Raw genomic sequence first — 26,179 nt, forward strand, 5'->3', positions numbered from 1 at the left:
ATAAATGAATGGAATGAACAGGGCTACAGTTATGGGTCCAAACACCTATTCATTTTAAAACCAACTAATCCTGCTTAAATCAACACGTTATGAGTTAAGAGAAGAGCATAATAAAGTTTCTTTATACTGTATTGTTGGAGAAACCAGTTCAAAATTCAAATCTGTGTACTGTATATAGGATTATGATTGTGGCTGGAACTGTAGGTTTTAGGATGGCTCATACTCTGCATTAAGGTCACTACTACTACTACTGTACTTAAATATTCCTATACTTTTTTAATAACTACAAATTCTATTATTTGTAAAGATTTTAATGCATACAGAATCTGCAATTTATGTAGATACATCTTTTTCTTTGTATCTTATTGAAATTTTGGTATCATGACGACCCTTAATGACACAAATTTGGATGGTACAGGAGCCTTTACTTAATTATTACCGTACTATTTAATTAAATTGCGAATCACAATACAGTAAAAAGGCACAGGTTAAATATTGTTGCTGCTCAACCTCATGTCTCTGTCAGTTGCTCAGAATCTGGAATCACACTACATGGCTCCGAGTCAGAGAGCATGTTACACTACACTGCCGTTTACCGATATGCTGCATAGCAATGACACCTGCAGCACCATGCCCTTCTGTACAAAGTTGAATTAATTATTTGACATGTTTTTGGCTAACTGCATTAATCAGAATTTATATTCATGCATTTTACCTTAATACAGTCAATAAAGACTTTAGTTAAAATACACTTGATAATTTTGACTTTCCTAATCCCAATATTTTTCAAGAATCAAGTCATTATTTACCAGCTACTGTAAATGAGTGACTGTGAATTCTGAAATGTAATTAGAGAAAATTAGCAATTTGCATTTGTCAAAAATATTTAATAGTATCCCTGAGACAAGTAAACCTGTACTTCACTGTGAAGATTCCATAGAAGATTTACTTAATGGCTTTTATTGTAAATTACCTTATTTTGTAAGGTGAATTTTATTTCTACAGACTGAAAGGTAGGAACATACTTAAATTTTCCAATTTGTTTCTACTGTTTCGCAATATGCTGTACATTTACAAACATTCAGAAAAGCCTAAAAAATTATTTGTTTTATTCTCTGAAAAACTTTTAATGATAATATGCATAAACAGAAAGAAAACACACATCACAGACAGGTATTGTGCTTTAATATATCATGTTTTATTTCTTCAGCAAACATTAATATGGCTCTAGATGTTTTATAAATTTATTCTAAACCACAAATATAAAAAAGTTTCATTTATACATTGTAAACAACAGGTGCTCATTGAATTTCAATGAAAAAAAGGTAAATATTTGGGTACTTTTCTGCAAACCAATACAGTATTTTGTGAACCCCACAAGCAACATGAATACATATTACACTACCAGTCTGCTGTGTGTAATGGACACCTTTAAAGACAAGCATCATTGTGACTGGACAATAAAATTTCAACTGTGTAAAAGTAGCTTTTTTAATCTCCCTGAATGTTCAACTAGTAATGATTTTCCTGAAGACTTAATTAAAATAAAGTTCTTTTGTAAGCATGGAAACTACACATGGTATTTGTTTCTTTTCACTAAAGCGAGGGTCTTCTGACCAGGACTCAAAACTGGTGGCTACCATGTAGTTGACTCTAGTCAGGATCTGCATGATCTCCAGCTGCTTCCCATATTCATTCAGAACGTTGCACAGAGCCTGCACAAACCAGGACCCTCGCCCCGGATTCCTCCAAGAATAATAGCCTGAAACACATACATTAATATTATTTAATCAGTGGTACACAGAATCCTCAGGACAGTATTTTATAAGTACCCCAAACTGGGTTGTTGAAGGACCAGTGTGCTAATTTGTCATTTAACTTATTGGCAATTTTTTTAAACGCAAAACTATGTAAACAGTTATACAACAGTGAAACATTCATTTATTAATCACTACTCTGTGACGCGTGAAGGCCAAACAATCTAAAAAAATGTCCACATAAGTTCCTGTAGTTGCAAGACAGCCGTGTTTCGGAACATTTATTTCATTCATGCACATCATTGTCAAAATTGCCTTTTAGATATGATAAAAAACTAGAGGATCTACATTTTTTTTTCTTGTAAAACCATTTGAAATTGCTTAGGTTTCAAAAAGTCAATTACACATGTTTTCAAGAATGCATTGCTGTAATCAACAATACATGAAACACCTTCTTGGTGTTTAAAATTTTGTTTTTTTTCTCCATATTAGCATGGAAACAATAATTTACGTATTTGTAATATCCAACTTTTGCTCATTATCGACTAACAACCTGCTCTGATTATTCTGATTCAAATGATGCAAATAATAGTAAAGAAATTAAAGGAATGTTTGTAGTGATATTAAATGATTACTGAAATGACCTTATTGATAAAAGGGCATACAAATGTGAAAAAATTAATCTATTCAAGCATTTTGGGACTTGCTTCACTATGGGCCAGAGCTTATACTAAAAGTTGTACACACAAGGAAAGAACAACTCAGGATGGAATTCCAGTCCATCATGCTACATGCCTATACACAGACGTGCACACTCACCAACACTGATTCACTCACAGTGCCCCAATTTACATTTGGTCATTAACACAACCTGTGGCAGTAAACAAGAAAACCTTTTCAAACCAAAGAAGAACCTGTAAACTCCACAAAGACAGCATGCAGATATTAGTGCCATCTACTATGGCAAAGGGACAGCCAGAGACAGTCTTCTTCAGACATGCTGACTGACAAATAGAGGTGTGATTCATGAACTTATATGGTTGCACCACAAATTCTTTTTCTCTTGTTTTCTTGGTCTGGAGCACCCTAGTAGTGGGCACTTTTCTATTTGTGTTTACTGGTATTTCCATTTAACTTTACTATGTCTCTTTTACAGGCTTTTCCCCTTCCATCTACATACCAGTTATAACAGTATGCTTCATATCTTGTTCTCCTTTGTCTTTTGCTCATCATTGCAAGAATACCTCTACCTGTTTCACTTCACCACATAAATTAATTACATACTTGGCCCTAAAATTGTTTTCCTTTCTTTCAGCAAAATCAGGCACATTCTCTTGATTATTTTCATATTATTATTTTCATATGAATCCTTTCAAATCTCAAGTCAATTCTTTGCTTTCAATAACCAAGTCTCACTGTTACCCTTACGTGGCCTAAATACATTTTTGTCTTCAGTGTCAGAGGAACTCCTTTTGAAATCAGTACTGGGTTAGTGGGTATTTCCCAAACTATATTCCATGCACTGCTTTCCCTAGTAACAAATATTAGATATATTAACTGGGCGGCACGGTGGCGCAGTGGGTAGCGCTGCTGCCTCGCAGTTGGGAGACCTGGGGACCCGGGTTCGCTTCCCGGGTCCTCCCTGTGTGGAGTTTGCATGTTCTCCCTGTGTCTGCGTGGGTTTCCTCCGGGCACTCCGGTTTCCTCCCACAGTCCAAAGACATGCAGGTTAGGTGGATTGGCGATTCTAAAATTGGCCCTAGTGTGTGCTTGGTGTGTGGGTGTGTTTGTGTGTGTCCTGCGGTGGGTTGGCACCCTGCCCGGCATTGGTTCCTGCCTTGTGCCCTGTGTTGGCTGGGATTGGCTCCAGCAGACCCCCGTGACCCTGTGTTCGGATTCAGCGGGTTGGAAAATGGATGGCTGGAAGGATATATTAACTTGTATCTTTGGCATTCAGCATCTGTCATACTTCGCACACATTACGGAGAAAGGTCAATTGCAATGTAGAACTGGAAGATAACAAATACTGCACTAACAGAAAAATCAACTTTCATAAATAGAACTTTACAAGCATGAACACCAATGGCAAATTTACATTGTTACAAAATGCAAATTCTTATTGCGTTTGTCTTTTTTCTTGTGAAATTCTGCAGGTTCCCCTGTTTTGCTTAATATTCATATTTGTGAACTGCTGGTAGCATTGCAAAACCCCAGAAACAACAACAACAATACTCCTAAGACATATTATCATAAGAAAATTGAAATGATTCCAGTTCTCATTTAAAGCTTGCATGTCAAGGTTTCTTTACAACAGACTAGTTAAGCATACAGAAGTTTTGCTAAAAGGCATACAGGAGGACTCTTTAGCTCTGATAATTAAATCAGCCTGTCCTTCTAAAAGAAGCTCAGTTAGACAGTCCTTGTTTATGTAGCTTTAACTGAATATAAAAGCGCTAATATTAAGTTTAATGGTCTGAATAAAATTCATACTTTAAATGACATCTCTTTCAAAATCAGAAAGAAAGAAAGCAAGCAAGAAAGAAAACTATATTCTTTATGTGTAGTTTCCAAAATGTACCGATGTCACTCTTATCGCAAAGAAGGATTCAGTAACATCAATGTTTGCAAAGTACGCTACTTATCAAGGATTACCTGGAACAGTGGAATAGGCAAACAAGAAATCTGCCTCAACTGGAATTTTGTGTCTTGGATTTGCATCTGTCTCCAAACATTCACTTGGTGGTCCTGAATCTGTCTGGATCCCATTATCAAACTCAGAACCTCTACAAGCCTTAAAAAAAAACCAAATATTTTAGCTAAAACAAATACATTGTGTCATCAATTTAGTGATCCAACATGGGTTGCAGCAGAATAAATTCCACATCTAATCTGAACAAGTTATATCACTGTATCTTTGTATATTACTGCTTATTTTGAGTTTGAATTTCCGATACTGTTAAAAACCAAGTAGATCTTTGGATACTCCTGTGAGAGGTTCACAAAGGCTGCCATTTAATACAAAGAATTATGAATCTCCATTGGATTATTAGAAATGACTTTGCTCATAATATTCTTTTTTGTTTTAGCCTTTCCCTCTTTAATTATACAGTATATTTCACTGGATTCCAGGGAATAGTTAAGGCTTTTGATAACATTTACAATTGCTCCAAAATTTTATCATGGAGGTTTTTTGCAGACTAAATAATTAAATGCCCACAGCAGATTTACAGATTTGTTTAACTTTGATCTGATTTAAACAAAGTAAACCTGAGCTCTGGCAGAGCCATCTACCCTTTTGTGCGATTCAGAAGAAACCAATGTGAATCTGCAAATGCTGTTAAGGAACGTGTACACCTAATTTTTATTCTAGTTAACTATCTGAACCTCTAGGTATGCATTTTTCTACTATGACGTGTTACAATTAGGAAACACAGGCTCAGTTAAGAGTATACTACATTTATTTGCAGGTTCTGCATTTGGAGTCATTAATGGGAACAAGCATCCTGAGACACTCAATCAATGCAGCTGTCCATTTCCTGGACTCAGCTCTTGGACTCAGCCCATTTAACATACTCTTGTGAGCACTTTTCCTAGACACATTATATAAAAGGACATATTAAATATCAGAACATATGATTGTTATAACCTTATCTTCTACCCTATGTCCTGGAAATTCTATAAAGTTTATATCCAGCCCTGTTTGCAAACAAACAGCACAGTCAAACTAACTCAGTGCACACAATTGTAACATTTTTATTCATAATAAAACACTAACAAGTTTTCCCCAATTATTTCCACACAAATATTAGCACTCCTTTGACTTTTTTGGCATATTATTGTGTACCACTATACATTTTTTCACTATCTGAGAGCTTCTGGTGTTACTACAGAAGAAAACACTACACAATATCAAGGTGAAAGCATTCTACAAATCACTTTTAATAAATTCATGCCACATCACACATGATACAAGGAAGCAGCAATGTTTAAAAACAGAACAAGAATTTATAAGATATTTTCAGAAAAGCTTGAAAGAATAGCACATATGAAATTTTGATTTCTTGGATAACATACCGTAGTTTATTTTTGATATTTAATCAAAAAGACAATAGTTTCAAAATCTGTCATTTTTACTCTGTTCAGCATGTTTGAATAGGACAAAAACACCAGATGAAAGGCAAAATACAACCCTAAACATGGCACTTGTCCATTGCATGGCAGATGTACACACACACCCACATTCAATTATACAATATCAGTTTGGGGGGCAATTAACTTAACACAGACATGTGTGGGCTGTAGGAGAAAAACCTGCACAAGATATTGGAAGCAGGGCCAACAGTGTAACACCAAACTCAAAACTCCAAGTGGGTTCTTCCCCTGCCCCTGCTATTGAATCTAATATCAGTGTAATGTTGCACAAGAAACAAAAAGGGGGAGGGCAGTTCTTTTAAGCTATAGACGTAAAGCAATTGCCTTCAAAACTCTGTGGTTTGGGCGTGACATTTTTACCTCCATCCCATCCAGGGCAGGAAAAAAGCTACAGCCAGCCCTGATTGTAAGAACAAGAGATCTCCATCACAGACAGTGACCAGTCCAAGTTAAACACAGCCCCCTTGAACTGTAGGACAGCAGTGCCACCATTTATAATTTTCACTGTTGAATGATATTAATCACCATTAAATATAATGGCTTAAATAATCCCAATGCATGATATGTAGACCTTAAAAGCACTAAGATGTAATCTGCTGTGCACACATGATCTTTATACAGATGTGATTTTTAAAAATCAACTAACCTGAATAAAAAAAAGTTTGGGCTTTCCAACAAGACTCTTACACATGTCTCCTCTAAAAAGTGAAGTCATCGTCTTTATGGCCATGGGTCCATCAGTTCCATAGATCATACCTTCTTCTCCATGGCTTAAAAGGATGCATGCAAAGCATGATCTATCACTATGGTCTTCCTCTGAGGCTACATATTTAAAAGAAAACACCCACCATAGAAGGAAAGAAAAAAAATGGTCAGAGTTTGGTAAAAATCGTTTAAATAATTGATTTGTTAAAAAAATGGCATTGTATGCACACGTGCTAACTCAAAGAGAGGAAAAGGAACTTTGGCTGCTAAGTTGTCTTACAAGTTGTCATGCATGCACATCTGTGGACCACTCTCTGGGCTCATCAGAAGTATGTACTAACGCTCCGGGTTGAGGGGGGGTGCTGATGCTAACATTCTCCTCTCTTGTTCCCACTGCAGCACAGAGAAGATGCCTGGTAAGGGCAGCTGACTCTGTCCTTATCAGTCCCCAAGCTATATATCCCACTACTGCCAGGAGGAGGTGTTCAGTCTTGCATCAAACCCAACAAAGGATGGACCACTTTTTGGTCACCTAGCCTGATGACAATCATGTTCTGAACTTTTTCTGTTGCTGTGCATAGCAAATCTAATTTTTGGTGACTTAAAAAATTGAAATATTTTTGTTAAACAGGTAAGTCCGGATTGGCACCCCAACATTTTCCAGCAGGCGACTTGCGGTTTCTTTAGTTGACCACAAAATAATGTAAGGCACTCCTGGTACAACTGCACTAGTGCTTGTCAGTATAGTACAATAATAAGCTTCCTTTTCTTCCTATGTATATGTATATGGATTATGTTTGCAGTATGTGACACTGTGCTATGTTTGCATACATTACCATCTACAAAGTCAAAGTGGGGCTGCTAATATATCCATCCATCCATCCATCTTCCAACCCGCTGAATCCGAACACAGGGTCACGGGGGTCTGCTGGAGCCAATCCCAGCCAACACAGGGCACAAGGCAGGAACCAATCCTGGGCAGGGTGCCAACCCATCGCAGGACACACACAAACACACCCACACACCAAGCACACACTAGGGCCAGTTTAGAATCGCCAATCCACCTAACCTGCATGTCTTTGGACTGTGGGAGGAAACCGGAGCGCCCAGAGGAAACCCACGCAGACACGGGGAGAACATGCAAACTCCACGCAGGGAGGACCCGGGAAGCGAACCCAGGTCCCCAGGTCTCCCAACTGCGAGGCAGCAGCGCTACCCATTGCGCCACCCCTGCTAATATATAATGTCATTAATTCCTAATTTCTGTTTATTTGTCATCATTACATTTTTTCTTTGTGTAACAAAGTATGACATTGTTTTTTGTCATACTACTGTACATTTGTAATTAATACATAGTACAATGGGCTGTTACATGGAAGAGCACATGATAAGAATAAAACAAATTTAAAATTGGGACTGCTTCACAGACTTTAACTATTGTTCTTGTAGCTGATAATATTATTCAGCTGCATCTTCTATTAGACGTTTATAGGTATTACCAGTATACAAACAGGTACTGAATGCCAAAAAGACATACAATAAGCTTCAGTCACACAGTTAAGATGTGAACAGCTGTGTTTCATTTGGCAGTCCAGTGACATTTGTGATGGCTGAAGGCAGGTGACACTTTGAACCCTTGAGCTCCAGCTTCACCTGGTTCCTGCATAATGCCCATTGTCACAACAGCAAATAGTCTTCTAAAAGGTGTGCAACCTTGAGGCTTGGAGAAAGCAGGAAGCCTTCTGCATGTTTGGCCACTGTTCATTTTCAAATTGGATGAGTGGCTCTGAGTCAGGCTGGGAGTTTAGCCTGTTAAGTCTCATGGCTGAAAATTCAAGGAGAAATGAGCCCACTTTTCCTCTTCTCTGGAAATGACCAAGATAGGGCATTAGAAGATCCCAATTCCTTGTAAACATTGTTTTTTTTTTTTATTTCACACCCTAATAGCATTTTCCAATGTACATTTAGATATTTAAGAAAATATGTAAATTTCTGTAATCTACAAATGCCTTTGTTGCTCGAGTACTTTGAATTCATTTTGATCTTCATGGGATCTGTCCTTTTCATACAGCTACTCTTCCAAAAACTCCAAAATTGAAATATTCAGAAAGGCATCTGTACTTTCATTCTGATTGTGTCATGTGTTGCCTGATCGGGTACAACTTATTTTACTTCAGTCCATTATGAGAAGTCATTTCTAATTTATTCTGTTATACTCATTGTGTGAGGATCTGGATCTGTGGAATACCTAGTAACTTCAAATTTCAGATGAGGTACAAAGCCATTTATAACATTAAGATAGAATTATTTTATTCTTAATAAGGTGAATTTGTTTATGATATTCTGTATATATTATAGCAGAACAATTTTGAGAAATTCTTTTTTTTTAAAAACATACTGCAATTAACTTCACAGACAACAACAGAAATTCTTCTTTAGCTTAGTTAAATCATTTGCAGAAGGGCTGTGACCACAAGAACTTGAATTATATCTCACATTGGGAATGAACAATGGTGAGCAATAAAGACAAACTAAATTTTAGTTGCAATATTATGACACATAATGCATGGAGTTCATAAACTATTTTAGTTATGACATTATGGAATTCCTAGTTGTTTTAGTACAATGCTATATACAATTTGTATCTCATTAAATAAATTAAAAGAAATAAAATTGTTGCATTAAACTTAAAACTGTAAAACAAACAGGAAATACAACAAAAATATGGAATGAAAATTCACATACCAGTTCTGAGAAGATTTTGCATTTTTTCACATGTCTGATCATTGTAAATGCGTACTTCAAATCCAAGGCTTTTGAAACATTTATATAATTCTCCTGCATCTTTATCTGTGCCATTACGCACATTCATTCCTATAAAAAAAGACATCTTTTTACTAAATTCAGAAAAAGCACCCCAAGGAAAGTTTTCTGCTACATACAATTTTAATGCATCTTTTAACTGAAAAGAGTAAAAAATATGAAGAATATATCTTAAAACAAAGAAATGTGATTAGTAATCTATACTTCACTGTATGCATAAGTAGATTTGTAGAGCTAACAAACATAACTTCATATACAAGTATTCACCACATCTCATGTGGTTTCCACAAAAATCCACTAAAGACATCTAAAGCAAATGACTAATCAATTTCAAAATATACAAAAACTATTTTGCATTGAAGATGCTTTTTGAAAAATAGATAGTGATGCTTAAGGTTAGGTCCATTACTATTCCAAAAGTCAGTGACCAGAGTTTAACCAATTATTTAGAGAAAGAGAATAAATATTAATTTTGGTAACAGCAAGATAAGACTGAAAAGAGGGAACATTTGAACAAGTTGTTAATGGAGATTCCTACATCAGTGAAAATGCATCATTAGTTGCTAGATGATATATACAGGTATGTGACTAAGGTTGAGGTATCAACTACCAAATATCTTAAACTTAACAGAAGGAGAAAAGTCTTGGCAGCACAGGTCATTAAGAAAGAGAAGAGATAACTTAGTCTAGTTGATTTCACAACCAGACAACAACTCTGAAAGACTTGAATATATGTAACATATGGCCTAATATCAGCCAGGGGATTACCTAAATAGAGAATGACATTATCTTTCTATACATAACTCCCAGAAGTCTACACACTGCTTTGTTCTCCTACTAACTATGCTTCCTGTTTCAAGAACAGTTAAAATGGGCACTGTTTTCAAATTATTGCTACCAAACAGTTTCACGCTTACTGATTTTGAGATGTCTCTTAAAGACAGACAACTTTACAAGGCACTTCAAGACTAGCTGGTCACTGTTTTCTTCCTGGGTATAAACAGCAGTGTTAAAAAAGTCACCCATCAATTAAGTGAATTTTGGTTAAAATGCTACTTTTTATCTAGCCTTTGAAGTGACAGTGAACTAAGCTTCTTGTGCTCTGTTTAAAACTATTGCTTCCTCTTCAACTTTGTACCCTCCTGTGAAGGAGAAAATTAAAACATTGCTGCACATTCTCTCATGACACACTAACACTGAGGACTTTCAGCCAATGAATTATTTAGCAAAAGTGCATCAAGAAACGCTACTGGGGCTCCTTCATACCAACAGCAAAACACCTTTGTAATGCCTCACTATAATAGTAACTTTCTTTCTTTCTTTCACATACATATTTTGTAAATTTATTTAAAAACATACAGCAAACATTTGCACTAACCTTCAAATGAACTAAACCAAAATGATAGCAACAACCATCTCCCAACATATAAAACATTTAAAACATACATGCAGCCACAGAAGATCACTGATACTGTGTAAACAGTGCGATCAACATCTTTATACAGCATAAAAATGACAATAAGATCTTGAATATGCTCAATCAGAATCTGTCCATTTGTAGTGTATGCTCACTGCTAGTGCTGGGCGGAGTGACTAAAATTCTATATCACGGTATTTTTCAAAATTACACCAGTTTCACAGTATTGGTATTTTTTTCTATGCATGAGTGGATGTTAACCACATTTTCCACTGCAATTACTGACTAACAATAACCTATTCCACTGTCATGAGAATTGTACACTGTACAAAAAAACATTTTGTGCACACAAGTATCAATACAGGTTTGCATGGCCCCATAAAGTAATAGTTTTCAAGGGGGTGGTACTAATGAAGAGAAGGAATCACATTGCATGACAGTTGCAGTCAAAATATAGAACCTTTTTATTGAACAAATTTTGCAAACAACTTAAACAAAAATTTTGACAACATATTTTCAGCCATCCAAAGACGCATTTAGTAAAATATCCAGAGGTGCTTGTTAAAAGTTGTACTGCACTGAACATGTCTTAGAAAAGGAATAAAGAGTAAATATTTTTTGTAAACCAACTACACTTTCTGTTAATGTTAACAATCTCTGTCCACTGACACGTTAAAGTGACTTTTTAAACAACTTTACCATCATTAAACTGCATAATATTTAAACTAATAAATAATAACAAGGGTCTGCATGTTCTCCCCGTGCCTGCGTGGGTTTCCTCCGGGTGCTCCGGTGTTCCTCCCACAGTCCAAAGACATGCAGGTTAGGTGGATTGGCGATTCTAAATTGGCCCTAATGTGTGCTTGGTGTGTGGGTGTGTGTATGTATGTGTCCTGCAGTGGGTTGGCGCCCTGCCCGGGATTGGTTCCCTGCCTTGCGCCCTGTGTTGGCTGGGATTGGCTCCAGCAGACCCCCGTGACCCAGTGTTTGGATTGAGCGGGTTGGAAAATGGATGGATGGATGGAATAATAACAATAAAATAAATAATAGGGCAACTCCCAGTAATAATACTATTACTTCAAACTCAGGTGCATTACACAGTACAGTATTCACCAAATAAAAATAAAATAAAATAAAACAAGTGCAACTTGGTGATGACATCTTTACCAACTGAACCATCATTAAGGCAAACTGGACCTTGCTTCAAGCTAAGCTATATACATAAATAATAAAACTGGAACTTGCATTTATAATGCTATTTGTGGTATAGCCCTATGGATGCGTATTAGGGCCACAGTGAAGAAAAAAAAACCCGGACACAGGGAAGAAAAAAAAAACTATATGTCGAGAATAAAGTATTTTTCCATCTAGCCATTTTAGCTTTACACAGTCCTCAAGAAACTGTGACACACAGACACACACACATTCAGACAGACATGCACCCATTATCGAGATATTGATGTTTTCGGTATCAGGGGACCCTAAAATGTCGAGATCAGTCAAAAACCGGAGATTTTTGCAGAATCTAAAGCTTTTGCTTCTCCCCCAGAGATGATAGGTTATGGTAGGGGAGGGCGCAAAGCAAAAAGCACTGTGATTTTCCTTCATCAATTAGCACTGTGTTTCATTTTCAAATTGAATATAAGAAAGGGTTGAAAGGCAAACTAAACAGAATTTTCAGTTTAATGTAGTTAAGGTTTTGAAGGTGGAAAAGAAGTAAATTAGATTTTACCTGTATGTTCATCAAAGTTTTTGTTGTTGATAATGATGCACTTGCCAACATTGCTGCAGTTCATGTTATACTGGAATTTTGGACATACAACTCTGTGATGACTTTCTGGAATGGGTTCTTGCTCCTGGGGTTGTTCATCTTTTCTCTTTTTGCTGTTAACAATCAAAACAATATTATAATTGAATAAAATCCACAAAAAACTGCTTACAGTGGAAGAGTCTGTTAAAATGACCTCAAAATCACTCAAGTGCTAATCATATTAGGTTTTTGATGAATTTGACAAAACAGACAATTTGCATTTCTAACTTTGATTAGACAAGATACAGATACATTTCTTGCAAATGTGAAGATGGATGACTGCTTAAGATTTCATAGAACTTTTTTAAGTATAAAAAGTGTAACTGTGGCTACCCACATACTCACAAACAAAGCCAGCATTCTTTGTCATTTAGACTAGAATAAAAGTTTGAAAAATTAAACTTTAGAAGGTCTACTTACAGCAGTCAAATATGAGTCAGAAACTATATACCTCAGGAATTTATCAAGGAAACAACAGAATGCACTTCAACTGAGAACAATACTTCCTACACAAAGACTGTTTTTAAAAATCTAGTTTATCCTTGCATTCCCCAAATAACACCTGGTGAATATATTTCTTAACCTTACAAAACTTGATATGGTAAAGCAATATGTGTCAAAGGTGCTGTTGGCAGACTTACTTTTGCTGCATTGTGCACATACTTTGGTACTTTGCATTATTACAGCACAATCAAAATTCTAAATTGGCAACATACTGTATACAGTATGCTTTAAACCATCTGGTCTTTGATAACCCTACCTACCCTAAAGATACTGCGTCTGCACCATATGTTCGACTCTTGACAATGACTATTAGATTGTATGATATTAGCTACTGTATAATATGGTAAGGACTCACCTGTATGATGGAAGAGGTTCTCGCAGACTCATATGAAAGTGTCAGCCAATTCAAAACTAAAGCTTTAAATAACAGAGCTACTCAATTGTTAATGCTTACAAGTCTTTTTCTACCATCTCTCAGTATGAATGTAAGTATTGTTGAAACCAGCTGGCACAGTCTGGCCCTAATCAAAGACCATCATCAAAGTAAAACTCCTCAGAGACTATAGAAAGTACATTACTCTTAGATTAACCTTATGTATGTGACTTCAATTTAAAACATTGAACTGTCATAGTATAATATAAGCATAATGCACAATAAACCTGAACAAATAAACTGTCCTAATCTCAAACAAGTGGCGGTGTTAATCAATTTTACAAGCAAAACTGATTAATCCAACTTAATGTATACTAGGATGTTGGCCTGGGATAGGCACTTGGATATGTAAGGAGGGTAACTAAATAGCAAAATAAGCTAAAACTTTTTTTTTATGATTTTTTTTTTATTAGGAGCTCATTGATCACCAAAAACCCAACTCCTGAACTATATGAATTTCAATGTAAAACGTGTATAATTTACTGAGACAAGCTACAACTAATACACTGTTTTGAAAACATTACACTTTAATAAATAATCAGAAGAAGGGGCCTGAGTTGCCTCGAAAGCTTGCATATTGTAATCTTTCTAGTTAGCCAATAAAAGGTGTCATTTTGCTTGGGTTTTCTCTACATTCATAATGGCTAACACGGTACAACACCCTAGTACTATAAATAATCAGAAAATAACTGGGTGAATGTGGGTAGTTTTTCTTTGTAGTTTTTGTGAAGAGAAAAAAAACTGAACAACAATAAAAATGACAAGAATTCTAAACTACTAATAGACACAAAACAAACATGCAACAGCGACTGTCGAACAAAGCTTGAAGAACCTGATCCTGGCCCTGTCATCAGCTGTGTGGAGTTAACATATTCACACCATATCTTCAGATATGCTTTCTCAAAAAATTAAAAATATTAGGTTAGGTAGTGAATATTTGTTAAGAATGAAACAGTATTAATATTATTTCCCCCATGCAGTGGAACATCAGGTCATGACCGTAATTCGTTCCAAAACGCTGGTCGTGACCCGAAGTAATTTCCCCCATAGGATTGTATGTAAATACAATTAATCCGTTCCAGACCATACGAACTGTATGTAAATATATTTTTTAAAAGATTTTTAAGCACAAATATAGTTAACTATACCATAGAATGCACAGTGTAATAGTAAACTAAATGTAAAAACATTGAATAATACTGAGAAAACCTTGAACAACAGAGAAAACTAACATTGCAAGAGTTCGAGCTATAGCGCAACGAACCACTCGCTAAAAACATTTTTTTTAATGAGTTTTAAGCACAGGGAAAAAAATGAACATTTGAAAAATCCGTAATTTAATAAACCACCAAGAAAAGTAACATTGCAACAATGCACGCTACGAACCGATCGCTGTAAACAGAAGTGAAGTGGAGGTTAAAATCCAATAGAAAAAAAGTCTTCATTAAATACAACAAGGTTAAAACAATGCTTGAATCAGTCTCTTTAAAAACAAGCCTGGTGCATTCTTTAACTGCCTTCTTGGCCTTATGCGGCCAGCCCTCTCTCTCTCTCATTCACGCTTTCTCTCTCTCTCTCTCTCTCTCTCTCTCGCTGCACAGGGAATGCACAGGGAGAAACTGAACACGTGCGGAAATCATCAGTGCGCACAAACCGAAAGGGAAACTGGCTTGTTCGGATACTGAGTGTTTTTTCAGTATATTGCATGGTAAGTATGGTAAGTGTGCTGCAGTAATGAACAAATTTGAATCATTTTCTTTTGTTCCAGCATCAGCCTAACCAAAGGTATTCCTCTATGGTACATTCACTATCAGGCAGCACTTACAGTAAGTATAAAGAAATTTTCTTCAGAAATTTGAACACAATCATTTCACAGTGTAAATAAAAAGTACACCCTCTCCTTTTTTAGTGGAAATGAACATAGTCCCTTGAATATTATACATACAGTACACAGATCTGTAATATGCAAATTCCATGAATGCATGCTTATCTAGCCTATCAACAGGAAAATAATTAAAACTGTAAGCCAATATTCCACTATATCCAAAGAATGCATGATAGATAGATAGATAGATAGATAGATAGATAGATAGATAGATAGATAGATAGATAGATAGATAGATAGACGGACAATTACACCATAGTCTGAACACACACCAGAGCAACTAAAAAGGAGGAAAATTAAAAAGAAAGAGAACTTCTGACTTGGACGTGAAGCACAAAATAAAAAAAACAATATCAATGCAAGAAAATGAAATATACCTAAAAATGCCAATTTAAATAAGTACACTGTATTTCAAGTTTGTCTTAAGGGCATAATTGATCAAGTCAAATATTTCTGCAGAGTAAAACACAAACTGGGTGCAAAACAAGGTTATATAAGGGTTTCATTCAATTAGTTTGTGACTTTTTATTTTAGATGTTTTATAATATAATGCCATGAAAATAGTGATAAACTGAAAATAATTTAAAAAGATCTTCATTTATCCTGATAACAGTCACAGAGCTGGACAAATGAGACACATGAGGTTGCTATTTAACAAGTGACTCTTTCAGAAGACCATGACCAAAGACTTGAAGGTCATAATTCTAGGAGTGAGTGGTAGGGCCAAAATTCCACATCATGGTATAATTAATAATTCTTACAGTTTTGGTAAATCCCAATATACTGTATTTGTACATACATTTTAGACTGAGACATATATTTTAACAAATATGTATTAATGATAAATTGTGCACACAATCATGCCTCTTATCTGTCAACACACTTGTTCACACTCTACTACTCAAATGGTTACTGCCACCACCAAGCAATCATCAGACAATGTAAGACTTTTCATATTCTCTCATTCTCTCTTTCTGTGTTTGAAACCAGCTTTAAACATACATATACTGTCAACACCATTTAATCCAATGAAGTGTCATGGGAGGCTGGTGCCAGCATTGACTCATTAATCAAGTTAAACCACTCACCACTCTGGATAGTATTCTTAAAAATGCTTGGTCACTTATTATACACAGTTCACATTCATGTCCATGTGCAATGACATTACCTTAAAGACACAAATACACTGACATACAGTAATACTTCCCAGTTCCATTTGGATGCACAGATTTGCACATTTTGTGTTTTACATTTCAATCATACGACTAAAACATTTTTTTCAAAATCTATACCAAAAGAAATATTTCATCTCGTATACCACATCATCCAGTATATCACCCACTCCAACCTAATTTTTATTCCAGCTGCATCACATCAATCTGCAAAATATTCCGGCAGGCTCAGGAAACCAAAGTCTGATGTGTCCAAGATGATATCATCTTTAAGAAGCAACCGTTAAGTCCTTTACATGAATACTGCACTGGATAGAAAAATTTTAATATTATGATAAACACTGTAGCCACTCTGTACAATGTACTGGCCTCTATATTTTAAAATTAAACTGCTATTCATAAATATGTTCAACCCTAAGGATGTCTTTTATTTAAACCATGGCACGTGCACACAGCTGACAAGCATAGTAGTCAACAATGGATAGAAAGTAGTTTATGTTCCTCTTTTCATTGCTGGAACTTAATTTTTTTGTCCTTATGTTAATGATATTCAACTTGATTCTGAACAAACTTGTATGTGAGAAGATATACAGTATCCAGAGATTACCCAATTGTTCTTAGCCAAGTCCTAAGAGTTTCCATAAATACAAGTCATTTTATTTTTTCATTTAAAAAAATTAACTATGGTTGAAAAAAATAAACTCATGCAGGTGAAACTGCAAAGCACAGAACGGTGAACTAAATAATACAGACATAATTTATACATTCATTTTTATAAATATTTATTTGCAAGATATGCATTTTCGAAAATGGCGGAGTTTAGTCTAAAGCAGTGTTTACATTACATTTACAAATACTCATATTTTTCAAGCACAGATAAAATCTTACTCACATGCTGTATCATTGGGAAAAGCAACTTTACATAAAGAGTAGTTGAGCAAAAACAAAAGTAGTAAAAGGACATACAATATATACAATGCATAAACATACAATACATATAAACTACATAAAACAAAACACAGTATAAAAAATGGACAAAGAGTATGCTCTATAATCTCAGATTGAAAAACTCTTTCAGTTTTTCACTGTGTGGTCTCTGTTATGTGTCCATGCCTGGTCACTGGAGTGACCCAGTTATACTATAACCCAATTAAACCTGTAAAATCTGAATTTGCTACATGTCTGAGGGAGTTTATAAACGTCCATGTTGTGAAGGTTATGCAGTACAAGTCTGCAGGTCCTGTAAACTGATTTAGTCCAACTCTAGCTGACAATAGGGGGATTTAAAGCATGAAATATTATTTTGTTAAATAACATGGGGACATGAATGGTGTTAAGCAAGTTTTGTTTGAATATGAAAGTTTAATCTTTTAAATGTAAAAATAGAACATTACCAACCTACATATAGTCACAAGAATCTTAAAACCATATTTGCATCTATATAGATAGATAGATAGATAGATAGATAGATAGATAGATAGATAGATAGATAGATAGATAGATAGATAGATAGATAGATAGATAGATAGATAGATAGATAGATAGATAGATAGATAGATAGATAAACCAGAGGTTCCCAAATTATTATGCCCATGGACCCCTTCTCATAGCAAAAACCTGACCATGAACCCCCAAGTGAAATAACTCTACATAACTACATAATAGCAAAATTACAAATTTAACTTTGATGTCTTGAATGGAGACGTAAAAATAAAATATAAATAAAACATTTTAGTATTTAAAGTAATATTTATTGAAATTATAACTGTTGTTTTAAAATACAAAAACATATTATTTTTCAATATTACTAATGAGATGGGTGAACCTGATGGGATGGTATGAGATTATCTATGTTCAGCTTGATGTTTGTGAGTAACATTCGCAAGTCTCCACAAGCACTAATTTGCAGTCGGTTTCGTTTTTTGTGATGAGGCTCATAACTGCACTGAATCCACGTTCTACTAAATATGATGACGGGAAAGCAATCAACAGCATCTGTACAGTGGCCCATAATGCAGGATATAAAATTGGTATCTGCTTTTGTAACCAGAATTTATGGTATCCTTGTCCAAACATTGATTTCAGCTCCTCATTTGTGGATAATTCAATAAGTTGCTCCTGTATTAGTATGGACTCATCTGAGTTTGTGGGTCTACTTGCAAAAGGGCTCAACACCCAATCGGGGATGCTCAAGTGAAGAATGTCTTCAAATCATTGGCTGAGGTCAGAATGAAAAGCAGTTACAGTAAGTGTTGACATTAAGCAAGCAAATCTTCATCTAGTTTTTGCAATTTTGAAAGACTTGGAAACTGAGAGCATTCTCCTCTCCCCAAGTTTTGTTTGTACAGGAAACGTTTTGCTATAAACGCAGATATTATACTTTTAGTTTTGATTAAATTTAATTGATCACCTTGTAACTTCAAATTGGTTTTGTTAAATTTGGCAAATAAGTCAGTCATATAAGCTATGTCATTTTTTGAATTAATTAAATCGAGCCACAAATCACTGTCTTTGCTTTCCAGGAATTCCAACACTGAATCAAAAAGTGCATAAAATCGATCCAAACATGCACCTTTAGATAACCAACGAACTTCCGTGTTAAGTAGTAAGCAATTATAATCTTCATTATTTTCCAAACAAAGTTGAGCAAATAATCTTTTATTCAAGGCATTGCTTTTTATTTTATTAACTGCTTTAATGACATAATCTAGTGAACCATGCAAGCGTGCACTGAGATTTTTGGCGACTAAATGTTGTTAATGAATGAAACAATGTACAAATAATATATTCAGTATAGCTTGTTTTAAGTATGCCAGAAAGCCTTGGTGTCATCCTACCATTGCCAGAACATCGTCAGTAGCAATGGGGAGGATGTTACTCAAGGGTATATCTTTTGCATCAAAAAATTCTTTTAATGCATTAAATATTGTTTCACCTTTCATATCAGTTTCCAAACATTCATCAAATAACAATTCTTGGCAAAATTTTTCTTCTTTTACAAATCTCTCATAAGCTAAAATTAAAGCTTCGTTTCCTGGCAAAGTTGACTCGTCAAGCTGTATAGAGAATTCAGATGTTTTTAAGTACTCGCATAAAGAATTATTCTACATCCTGAGCCATTTCGTCAATCCTTCTTTGTACTGTATTATTACTCAGTGGAATTCTTCTTATAATATCGGAAGCTGGTTTATGCAACATGGTGCGTATTACCTCACTTACAGCTGGTAGAATAAGTTTTTCACCAATGGTGTGTGGCTTTCTGGACTTTGCAGTTAGTAAAGAAATGTTATAAGAAGCACGCAGTCCATCATCGTCTCATTCAGATGTTGTCGCGAAGAGTTGTTGCAATGACGGTGTTTTCAAATATTTTTTGTCACTATGGACTTTTGTCAAATGTTCCTTAAGCTTAGAAGGTTTCATTGATTCATTTTACAAAATTTTACTGCATAGAAGGCACATAGGTAAAGTACTACTTGTTGGCAATGGAATGAAGCCATATTTTAAATATTCAACACTATATTGTCTACATTTTTTCTTCGGCTCACTCATATTTTTATCAGTAAAAAAATAATGCAAAGTTAAAGATATAAGGGTAATATTTGAGGTAGGTGTCATATATTGTATAGGTATGCATTTTTTACTATGTATTTATGACTATGGCCATTTATTTATAAGTATTAAATACTTAAAATGTGTTACTACATAAACACAATGTAATTTTCTACATAGGAGGAGGCATCTATAAGTACATACAAACAAACAGGAAGGGTTGTTTGCTTCATCATGCATTCATGCAATGACGTTGTCTATCGATTTGTAGCATTACCCATATACTCGTATACAAAAAATAAAAAAAGATACAGTAACCCCCCCAAAATCGGTCGCTCGAAATTATTTTTCAAGAAAAATAAATAATTATCAAATAAATTAATAAATCAATAATAATAAATAAATAATAAAATATAATATGAATAAATATTATATAATAAAACTATTAATATTATATTTTACTCAGGACGAAAAGATGACTACCAATTCATTTATTACTATTTATTTTTAACTTTCATAATAATGAAAATGGGTCACAATTATTTTACTTTTTATTAAACCTTTCGTGGACCCCCTGACGCTGTCCATGCACCTCCAAATTAATTTGAATTAATTGCAGCACGGTGCAATTAATTAATTAATTAATAATTCCGTAGGAACAACTTTGGGAAACATTGATATAAACAACACTTTAAATATGCAACATTTTAATCTCAATTATTGGTTGACAGTCCTATATAAGGAATCACCTCAAAAAGACTCATTGAAACCATGGCTATATTAGCAAACTAACCGAGTACCCCACTTCTTACTGTGTAGACTGCTGGATGCTCGAAAAATACATTTGTACACTTAAAAATGATAAAATTTGATTAATTAAGTCAAAGGTTTTATTATTAAGTGTTAAAATTTGACATATAGTATGTTATCCTAGAGATACTCTATGATTTAAATTTTACTTCTGCAGAATCACAACATATTATTTAAAAGCACAAAAAATCCTGCACTATTATCCGGTTGTGGTCCAAGTTTTTGGACATTGCTGTATCATGGGGTTTCTGGCACTTTCCACCATGGCTTAATATAGAGATTTAGGTGGCTTTCGGACATGGCTAATTTCTAGGATATTTATGGATTTGACATAAGTGGAAAACAGTGATCAGTTTGTTGATGTTTCACAATCATGAGCAAACTAAAAGACATTATTACTTAGGAAAAATGTAAATTGCAATTTAGTTAGCAATAGTTCATCAATAAATTCAGAATGGGATACTATGACTGACTTGCATTAAATAAACTCTTTATTACACAAAATGGACTTCTCACACAGAATGATGCAAAGTGGTACCAAGAACACAACAGAAACTTAGCAACACAAACACTTCATCTGGACAGAGGAGTCATCCTTCACTTTGTTCTTAACAAATGGATGATTTGTTAAAATATGTCCTCATGGCTGAATGAAGGCTTCTGGTGTGCCTATTATGGTGGGTATGGATTTTCTTGAAATGACTTGGGCTAACTGATTCCTTCAGATGACAAAAGTAGATGTCACAAAGTACATTATTTCTAAATTATCATATTTATGTTTTGGTGAATTCTTATCCCAACAGCAGCAAAATATTACAATGTGAGAATACCCTCATCTAACAAGTAATCATCAAATGATCTAAAAAACATGTAAACTTTGTGCCATGGCCACCCCAATCAACAAGTAAACTCTGCACTTATAGGAAAATCTTGAGCAGCACCAGGACAGTATTTTCTAATCATGGAAATATTAGATTTGGAATTTCTTATGTAAAAATATCACTAATTCCAGCACAGTTCAAGTCACTTGTTGAATCTAGTCAAACTGGTGGTGTTCTGGTGGCTATTCATTGTCCAATTGCCTATTAAGAAAATTTAGAGAGATATTTCCTTCATTTTGTCAGCTGGCTTTACTTTTCTTTTAATGAAGGGTTTAACCTGATGTATGTCAAAATTAAACATGGTACAATTTCAGAAAAATGGATAATGCATTCAATAGCACATCCAAATATAATAATCAGCTAATTTTCCAAACCACCAAACTGAAATAACCCATCACAGCTACAAACCATCAAATTCCTTTTTACTGATGCAAGCAGTTGTGCAATTGGCTCCCAGTCAGCAATTCTAAGCACCTTATTCAAGAAAATCTTCTCATATCATTACAAGTAAATATTTCTTCTTACAAAACTATTCAATTATTTTATTTTATTTTAATGTATGCAGCAAGAATGTAAAGTATAAATGGCAACACTGAAAAATGAGGTAAAACTTGTAATAAAACAGATGCAAACTTCGCTGTTTTTAAATATATTTATATATATATATTGTAGGAGGAGAACAGACATCCCAGATGAGACAGGGAAGAAGTTATTATCCAGGCGGGAGGACAGTGAGACGACACAGACAGATTGGCCAGCAGAACAAATAAATAACTTTGTACCCGGCCGATGTAAGTTAATGGAGGGACCAGCAGAAGCTCAGAGTCGGTAGTGGTTCCTTCTCCCGTATGCCACTTGGCACTAGTCCTCATTTGGGAACCCAGTTGGGACACCCCTAAGGGGTGTTTGGGAGATGGAGTCCAGAAGTGCAGCCCTGTTGGGGTCCCTGGGGATCGAGAGAGGCCACTGTCAGAGGAGGATCTCCCCACTTTCCTTATGGCCTGGAAGTGCTCCCTGGAAGACATGGTGTAGCACCGGAAGCATTCCTGGGGCCAGCATAAGAGGGAGCTTGCTGCCTTACATAGTTGAGTCAGAGTTGGGACGAAGCGAGCAATACTCAACTGGAGGAGAAAAGGAGGAGAATTGTGAGAATTGTTTGATTCATTGCATACTAGTGGCTTATTACTGGAGAGATGATTGGAAAGAAGTGCCTAGAGAGAATAAAAAGCCTTTATTTTATCCTAATACAGTAATCCCTCACTATATCACGCTTCGACTTTCGCGGCTTCACTCGATCGCGGATTTTATATGTAAGCATATCTAAATATATAACGCGGATTTTTCACTGCTTCGTGGGTTTCTGCTTGGAAAATGGGTCTTTTTACTTCTGGTACATGCTTCCTCAGTTGGTTTGCCCAGTTGATTTCATACAGGGGATGCTATTGGTGGATGGCTGAGAAGCTACCCAATCAGAGCACGCAGTTAAGTTCCTGTGTGCTGATTGGCTCAGTGATGGAGCGCCAGATTCGATTCCGCTGCATTAACCAGGAAGTCTTGTCTTGCTCATTCAGCATAAACGTGTTTCGCTTTGTAAAGAGTTAACTTTTGTGCTCTTTTGTGTTTATCTTTGTGCATAGTCAAGCCCTTCATTATGGCTCCAAAACGATCTGCTCCTGCTTCAGGGGCTGTGCCCAAGCGCCAACAAAAGATGTTAATGATTGCCGAAAAGGTAAAAGTTTTGGATATGTTAAAGGAAGGGAACAGCTACACCACTGTAGGACGCCATTACGGCATCAATGAGTCCACGATTCTTTTTATTTAAAAAGGAGGAAAAGAATATAAGATCTACGGCCGCAGTGTCCTTTAACCAGGGCACAAAACGAGTTGTAAGTGGATGTAATAAGGCGGTAGTCCGGATGGAATCTGCTTTAGGGATTTGGATTAAAGACTGCCGGAAGAAGAACAACAGCGGTGCAACACAGTCACCTGAAGAGGCTCCTTTAGAAGAGCTGTAGCCTGTAACGCTCTCCATTGTTGTGCAGTAAAATTAAACTCATCATTATCGGACAAGACATCATGTCATTGTTGGTGAGTAACCATAATTAACTTTCTACATACATTACTTAGTACATGTATGTACGTTTAGTGTCACTGTACACACATTTTACTGTATACAATTTTTCTTGCATTGTACGAATTAATTGCTGGTAGCCTGTCTATCGTAATGGCTGTAACATAACAAGTAATATATGTGATATCGGAGACGCTCGATATCTTATCTATAATATTTAGGATTTACTGTATATAACTAGTGTGTTTACATACATAATTTCAACGAATCTTACCTAATAGCTAAGAGAATACAAAGGTTTTATGCTGTATAACTGTGCAGGAAATGTTTATAAGAGTGTGGGAGAGTTTATAAGGGCTTAAAATATATAAAAATAACCATATAAACATATGGTTTTTACTTCACGGATTTTCACCTTTCGCGGGGGGGAACGTAACCCCCATGATAGGTGAGGGATGACTGTAATAATAAGTAGAGATGAACACTTGGTTCTTTACTGTGTCTGTGGTTTGGGGCTCTCTGGCTCCCTCTGAAGGTTACTAATATATATATATATATATAGGAGCCGTCATCAGAGGATAATGATTAGACATACAAGCATCAAAGGCAATATATAGTAAAATTAGGTAGTGGGTAATGAGATGGGGATAGGAGGGTGTTGGTCGTACAGTTTTATTTGTTATGAGGATGTTCTTCTTCTTAAGTTTACATATGCTGGGTTCATGTCCAAATGTCTGTTAATGGCGTTTTCATTTGATAGCCAAGATTCAGCCAGCTCTCTGGCACTTTTAGTACTGGCCTTAAATCTTACTTGTACCTTGTCATAGTTAAATATACGTTCGATTGAATTTGAGCTGGCTGAATCTTGGCTATCAAATGAAAACGCCATTAAAAGACATTTGGACATGAACCCAGTATATGCAAACTTACTGTAACAGTACATCCATCAATCTTCTTTTGTTGCTGGTTTTGGCTCCATCTCACCTGTGGCCTGGAACTGGAGCAAGACAGTTTGAGAATGTTGCTATGTCATAACGTCAGTTCTACTGGTCATACAATCCAATTAATTGTACATTAAATTCTGGAAAAAGTGGTTATGCAATTGTTTATCTGAAATAGATTAATTACTTTTTTGAAAGGCTAAATTGATAAGTTGGGCTAAAATTTTAATGAAATGCATAAATTATAGCTATTGGGAAAACTCGCATAATCATTCACACTACCTTACTTTGAGTAGTAGTAGGTGCTATTACATGTATTCATTTCATTATCATGATCAGAACATAATGGAAGCTAGGCTGAGTTAGCTGGCTCTGCAAGTTAATGGAGATCCTTTAACTTCTGTAATATGTGAACTTTCATGTGCCCTCATGTTGCTACCAAAAGATTTTCATTCTTTCTGACAGACAGACATACATATGATAGACAGTCTGTTATATAATTTCCATAATACATGAGGACCGACTATACTCTCTACACATACAATTAGTTACTGTTGTGTTAAATAAGGCAGAATTCAGCAAGTAATTTTGTTTCTGTATTAATGAAGATGTAAAACACAAAATTTTTTTTAATTTTTTTTACTACTTTTAAAAATTTTAATTTTTAAATTATCAGTAGGAAGAATATATTGGAAAACAGTTCCATTTTTATAGTTTACCTGGTAAACAATACATTCTCTTTTTTTATTTCCCTATTATCACAAAAATGGATATATACATACACAATCTCTTTATTTGTTGATGTCGAATAAAAGCCAAAAGCATTTTGAACAATCAAGTAGACCCTGACCAGTACATCCAATCAAACCTGAAATTTAAAAATAATGAGCTACTATTTTCTTGAAAACTGCTGTAATTTGATCATTAAACCCATAGTTTTTAAAGAGGTTGTAATCAAGAAACCAGGAACAAAACACATTCAGAATGATCATAGCTCTTTTGAGAACTTGGCACAAATGTTCTATTGGAACACATTTTCAAGATGCTTCAGAAACACTCTATAGGACCATATAATTTTGAAATGCTTATTCTATATTACAACTCACCATCCAAAAAAAGTTATCTAAAGCAAACTGACATTATACACCTGAACAACTGAGACAAATGGTGTATATGTGATGCCAGCCAAAGATTAAAACTATACATTCAGAATGATAATGCAATTGTAAGGGACATGAAGGCAAAGTAAAACAGAGGAATGAATTAAAG

The 26,179-nt window shown here is 35.2% G+C and overlaps 1 protein-coding gene across 1 annotated transcript in view; it reads right to left on the reverse strand.

Annotated features, from left to right (window-relative positions):
- Positions 1 to 1,176: 1,176 nt before the first annotated feature.
- The window catches only part of casp7 (caspase 7, apoptosis-related cysteine peptidase), a 57,826-nt gene continuing 32,823 nt past the window's right edge, over positions 1,177 to 26,179 (reverse strand). The window contains exons 3-7 of the mRNA XM_028791433.2: positions 12,587 to 12,738; positions 9,360 to 9,488; positions 6,556 to 6,731; positions 4,410 to 4,548; positions 1,177 to 1,762 (exon numbers count right to left, since the gene is read on the reverse strand). Of these exons, the coding sequence (XP_028647266.1) occupies positions 1,536 to 1,762; positions 4,410 to 4,548; positions 6,556 to 6,731; positions 9,360 to 9,488; positions 12,587 to 12,738 (823 nt within the window). The 3' untranslated portion in view covers positions 1,177 to 1,535. The remainder of the gene's footprint in view (positions 1,763 to 4,409; positions 4,549 to 6,555; positions 6,732 to 9,359; positions 9,489 to 12,586; positions 12,739 to 26,179) is intronic.

Source organism: Erpetoichthys calabaricus, chromosome 2 (genome assembly GCF_900747795.2).
Source record: "Erpetoichthys calabaricus chromosome 2, fErpCal1.3, whole genome shotgun sequence".
NCBI lineage: Eukaryota > Metazoa > Chordata > Cladistia > Polypteriformes > Polypteridae > Erpetoichthys > Erpetoichthys calabaricus.